The sequence below is a fragment of the Cloeon dipterum genome, chromosome 3, assembly GCF_949628265.1.
Source record: "Cloeon dipterum chromosome 3, ieCloDipt1.1, whole genome shotgun sequence".
Lineage (NCBI taxonomy): Eukaryota > Metazoa > Arthropoda > Insecta > Ephemeroptera > Baetidae > Cloeon > Cloeon dipterum.
Genome location: NC_088788.1, coordinates 11,314,944 through 11,320,576, shown reverse-complemented (window position 1 = coordinate 11,320,576; position 5,633 = coordinate 11,314,944). Strand labels below are relative to the sequence as shown.

The following is a 5,633-nucleotide window of genomic DNA, read 5'->3' as shown; positions in this document are numbered from 1 at the left end:
ATAATATATTTGCAACACTGGATAGGTTTAAAAATGATAAAATTTTAAATATTAAAAATATCGCGACGCTTTTTGAGAATAGTTGACATTTATTTATACTGAACAAAATGTATTCTAAAGAAACTTAAGACTTCAACATAAAAACTTATATTTGAAATAAAAATAAGTTAGAATTTAATTCACAAATAAATTTGTTACAAAATTTGTTTAGCCATATTTTTAACAATTTCTTTTGTATGTCTCTCCAGTCAAATTGCCAAGGTCCAGTTTGCATCAATGCAAATTGTTCCAGCTTTACTTTCATCAGGGCCGCAGGAGTGTGAGTGTGTGTGTATCATTCGCGCAAAAAGCGAAGCAAAGGCCACCGCAGGCTTTGGGTACACTACACACGGAGGCCAGGAGATGTTATCGACGCGTGACGCACACACTCGCTCTCGCTTGCTTTTATTAATTGTGGTAGTAGGTACCAAAGGCGTACACAAGCCGCGCGCCGTGTTTGTGTATGTTTGTGGCGAGCTAGCCAGCCGAACGAACGAACGAACCAACGTAAAGAGAACACTGGGCACAGGAGGCAGCGGCGCGGCAGAGAGGGGGAACCGCGCCTGCCACCTGACCCTGTCGCGTGCCTCCTCAGGTGCTTGTTAGCGCGCGGCGCCGCCTCAGGCCGCCGTACTAATACCTCCGGACTTTCCGCAATTTGCCAATTCCTCTCGTTACAATGCTAATCTCGCCGTCAGGTCTAATTGCTAATTATTATTGGTATTGTTCGCAAATATTTTAAAATTTTAGCAAGTCTAAAAAAAGGTAAAAAGAATCGATTGAGTGGGTTTCACCTTTTATTTTAATACTTATAGAATTTCGATTATCGTTAGATAAAATTTAAAACCTGTTAAATTTATTTGCAGTTTGTTTATTATCTAATGAAGAAGGTTTTGGGAGTGAGGTAAGCACCAGATTTACTTTTACAAGGAAGTCGACGTGACTTAATTATATTGCATACAATTTTGGAATGATTATTTGCTAGTTTCATAAGCATATCAAACACTTTCGTGATTATACACGATATTTTGTGTCAACATGTTAATTTTTCTGTTGCATTCAGGGGGTTTAATTTGATTTTGACTAAAATAGCTAAACAGTTATTACAATGCGGACCTACAGGATAGAGTAAAATATGTATATATTATTCATTTAACTTGATTTTTGAAAAAGGCGAACGTAAATAAAAAATAAAACATTTTCTCAGATATAAAAAAGATCTGATGAAAACAGAAGTGTAAAAAATCAAGTTTACCAACTCAAAAGTTTAAAATGATCAAATTAAATATTTTTATAGAAAAATCAAATTAACTGTGTAAAAAATATATCAATAAAAATTTTTCCTCGTGTGACACATTTCCAAAAGAAATAAGTTAACCCTATTGCAACCCCCACCACTTGCACTTAATAGAGTCTGCCAGTTCATTGCAAACAAAAGTGACGTTAAACAAACAACCTCTCACTCAAAACGCGAATAAACCCTGCTGCCCCCCTCCCTCGGCCGCGTGTGCCACTTGTCGTCGCCGCGTCCACCGTTACTTTCAATTCGGATTCGCGCCCCCTTTTGATACCAGCAGTGCAAGGGTGGCACGTCGAGCCGAGAGCAGTTTTTCGGAGCCTTTTCCGCGATGATTTTCGACTCGAGTGGCGCGTCGTCCAGCCAAAATCAGGACGCGCAGGACGTGACCCAGTTCAGGCTGCACTACACCTTCGATATTGGAGGTGGGCAGAAACAGGAGATGCTGCACTTTGAGGACGACGAACATAGCTTTTTGGACCACAATGACAGCTACACCTCGTTGGACTCTACCTTATCAGATGGTAAATAATTATTTTCTGCATTTATCTTGCTTGTAGTACAGTAGTAACTTTTTTATTATAAGCAATATATTTAAAATGGTCATAAAAATTGCAAGACAAATTAAAATTGAAGGTTTATTTTAATATTAAACACGACTTTTTTAAATAATCTATTCTTTTTTTTAGATAATTATTATCTAGCAGATGAAACTTAAGCTGTCTTAAATAATTTAAAATTACTTGCTTTTTTTAGAGTTTTGTTGCGTTGTACGATTTAAGATCATGGGATATCAGATATTTAAATACCCACTTCTGGATATAAATATTAAATGTCTAATTTTTTCCAATTCAATTCAGTTTTATTTTCAGTTATATTTTTATTATTAAATAGCCTCACACATCTCAAAATAATGATACATACATTTGTAACATATATTAAGAAAATATCAATACGACTATCAACGAGTTTGCTTAAATTGGAATGGAATCAAATTTTTAATTTTCTACTGGCACTTATTTATTAATGTAAATTCACAATTTATTAAAAACAAATAAATTGATGAAAAAAAGAAGTCAACCTTGCTGTACATATAAGATTGTGTCGTCAGGGTTCTCAATTGTTATTGGACAAAAACCAATTTGACTTCATTAAATAAAATTATGGAGAAATAAACAGAATTGAATTGAATAAAACTTACTTAAATTTGTTTATCGTTCAGGGCCTTTTTAAAGAGGAATGAACCAAGCTGAACATTTTATCAATATTATCCTTTTTAAGTAGAGGTCTGCCAATTTTTGTCGGCTGCTGGCAAAATCGGCTTAGCCGCCTTAATCTCGCGGCTGCGGCGTCTCTGCACCCCATTTCAAGTTTCTGAAATACGGTACAAAATTCTAAAATGGGGTGCAAAATTCTGAAACGGGATGCACTGCACCTTTTAAGTAGATATACAATGTTTTAATTGGTGTTTTCAGTCTGCAAAACGAAAATATATTCAATTTTGAATGCGATCAGTAATTTATTTATTTTGAGAATTGTTGTGAAAAATTAAATATCATAAAATATTGTTAATTTATTTTTCTCTTTATGTGCGTTTAAAAAATCCTTACTTAAAAGCAGTGAAGTGGAACGATCAATTTCTGCAAAATTAATCTTGCAACATGTGAAGCGTTGAACATGTTTTTTTTCTAACATCTTCCCTTTTCAATAAAACTACGAAGAGTTTATCTCACCCAACCAAACTGAAACCTTATATCATGTTCATAAATTTTTCAGTTTCACCGAGCACAACGTCCACTTCTTCGAAACAAAGACGAAAGACGGCGAGTGTTCCGAAGCGGCGAGCGGTCAACCCTGTGGTCGTGCGCAAAAGACGGCTGGCGGCGAACGCGCGCGAGCGGCGGCGCATGCTAAACCTGAACAACGCGTTCGACCGACTGAGGACCGTGCTGCCAGGTCTCGGCAGCGAGAAGCAACTGTCCAAATACGAGACCCTGCAGATGGCCCAGAGCTACATCGCCGCGCTAGACGAGCTTTTGCACTGACCAGTGGGGGCGAGAGCGACAGGCGGCGCCTTCTTTGACAATCGCTCATGTGACAAGCGCCGGCGGATGTGCGGACAATTTCCGCGACAGGTGGTGCAATCGGGAATAAATGACATTTGTAGTGACATTTTTTCGATGAAATAAAACTGACTAGTGAACTATGAAATAAAGGTAACATAATTATCAATTATTGTCAACACAGCAGCGGTTTATTTTTAAAATAAAATTCTACGTTGGTATTTTTATCATTAATGTGCATGGTTTCATTTGTGATTTCCTCAACAGATCCCATTGTGTGAGCAGCAATAAAATAAATAACGTAATTTTTTCAGTGATCAGACATCAAATAGAATTAGCCAATTTTCTTTGTTGACAATTTTACATGCTTCGATCGCTCTATTTTTGTAGCTCTTTTTTCGTCTCATCAAAATTGCCTACTTGCCTTTTTTATTATTCTTTTTATTGTTTTTTTTATAGGAAATTTCATTTCTGCTTTGAAATGCTTAGGAAATTTTTGTCTCAACCTTTGTCTCAATCTTTAAGAAACAGTTCAATAATCAGAAGCTTAAAAAAGGATTTTTAACTAGAAAAATTTGATATTTCTGTCAACTAATTAAAATTCTAAATTGTTATAGCTTTGCGGCATGCGTTTGTTCAGAATGTTAATAGTGGGCTCGGATTTTAATGTGTATTTTTTGTTCGTCTGCGGAATCGCGTGCTGGGAAGACCCTGCGAAAGGGTTGCTCTCCGCGACCTTTGACGGAGCGCAGACCATGACCACACATAGGCCGACAAGCGAAATTACAGGCCTCAACACCTCAAATTGGGATTTTATTCCACCCGCATGATAATAATTAGTGACCATCACCCGCCGCCAGACAATGGGAACTTTAAATAGCCGGCATTTAAACGGTTTAGACATGTTATTCGTATTTCATTACCCGAAACACCTATCACCGATTAAAAAAATAAATAAAAAAGCACGTCTGTCTAGAGGAAAACCTAAACGATTTTCAGGAAAAAGGTTGATTTGAACAAAAATATATTATTTGGTTATATTTTGTTTGATTCATTATTTTGGATTTAAAAAAAAGAGGAGAGTTAGCATAAATGCGCTTTTGATTTACATTTTCTCCCTTGAAAATCACTTCAATTAAAACTTGTTAGAGTCACAGGGACAAATTAATAGATTTTTTGTTTTTGCACGTTAAACTGGTGCTCTTGTGCGTTACATTACAATTATTCTTGCACGTTACACGGACCCCCCCCTCCCCAAAATAAGTGTTACTCCAAAGGTGAGTCCCCTTGGGGCCCGGCGTTCCTATGAACATTTCGGCCCTAGTCCGGCTTTGCCATGAACGAAGCTGATAAAACGGACGAGCTTATAAAAGAACACATACATTGAGCCGATGGCTTTGGTTGCATAGGAAGTAGATTTAATGCGGAACTGCGGCCGAGCGTCCTCTGATACAAACTTGATCTTTGCGTCGCCTCACGGAGCAAGCACGGTTTTCAACCAGCGCAAAAGCCAACTAACCAACCAAGCAACGAAACGTGATCCACACAGTGTATAGGACAACCTCCGGATTCGATATTTCCTCGGGGGCAGTTAATAAACATAAAAGCGTTTTTAGGGCGAGAAGCCCTAAAAGAGACTCTGCGTAAGTGGATCTTGCGGCTTTTGCATTTATCGCCCATCACGCATCCCGCCGCCTTGCCCTTGCACTTTCTGCGCTGTACCGCGCGCAAACGATCGACGAGAAAGAAAATTTCCCATATGCCGCTCGCGGTTGCTCCCTTTTACGACTCCGCACCTGCGGATTCGTACCTATAAATGTTCAACTGACCCTCCCTGCGCAGTAGGAACAGAAATTCGGAGCCGGTCGCGTGCCCATCAGGCCGCCTTGCATCTGTTGCCACTCGGAATAGAGCGCCTGCTGCCGCCACATTTGAAACAATAATAATTTCTCTCACTCAGTCAGCTCGGCCCTGGCTAAGCGGTCAGCCCAACACGCGACAGACGGGCGGATGCACCGACTTATTAAGTTGCGAAAAGGGCAGCCAAGAGTGTCTTGGGTGACAAGCAAAACCAACTTTTGCAGCTTCGAATATATGTATCACGTGTATAAAGTGCCGATCCTTCCTTCCGTTTTGATCAAATGGCGCACTTGAAACTCGACCTTATCGCGGAACCCGCTTTAATTCGCGCAGCAGGAAGAGATGAAACCCCTGATGGTGGCTTGTGCTCAACT

General features: G+C 39.1%; 1 protein-coding gene across 1 annotated transcript; it reads left to right on the top strand.

The window, feature by feature from the left end:
- Window positions 1–1,594: 1,594 nt before the first annotated feature.
- Window positions 1,595–3,626, top strand: LOC135940139 (protein atonal-like). Its single transcript, XM_065484906.1, has 2 exons — window positions 1,595–1,860; window positions 3,113–3,626. Exons 1-2 carry the CDS (start codon window positions 1,668–1,670, stop codon window positions 3,379–3,381), a joined length of 462 nt encoding a protein of 153 aa, XP_065340978.1. The 5' UTR covers window positions 1,595–1,667; the 3' UTR covers window positions 3,382–3,626.
- The last annotated feature ends 2,007 nt before the right edge of the window (window positions 3,627–5,633 follow it).

Excerpts from the sequence above, each read along its gene's own strand:
- LOC135940139 (XM_065484906.1), top strand. The coding sequence starts at position 1,668 with ATGATTTTCGACTCGAGTGGCGCGTCGTCCAGCCAAAATCAGGACGCG. Across the intron at positions 1,861-3,112 it reads GGACTCTACCTTATCAGATG|TTTCACCGAGCACAACGTCC; the intron begins GTAAATAATTAT and ends TAAATTTTTCAG.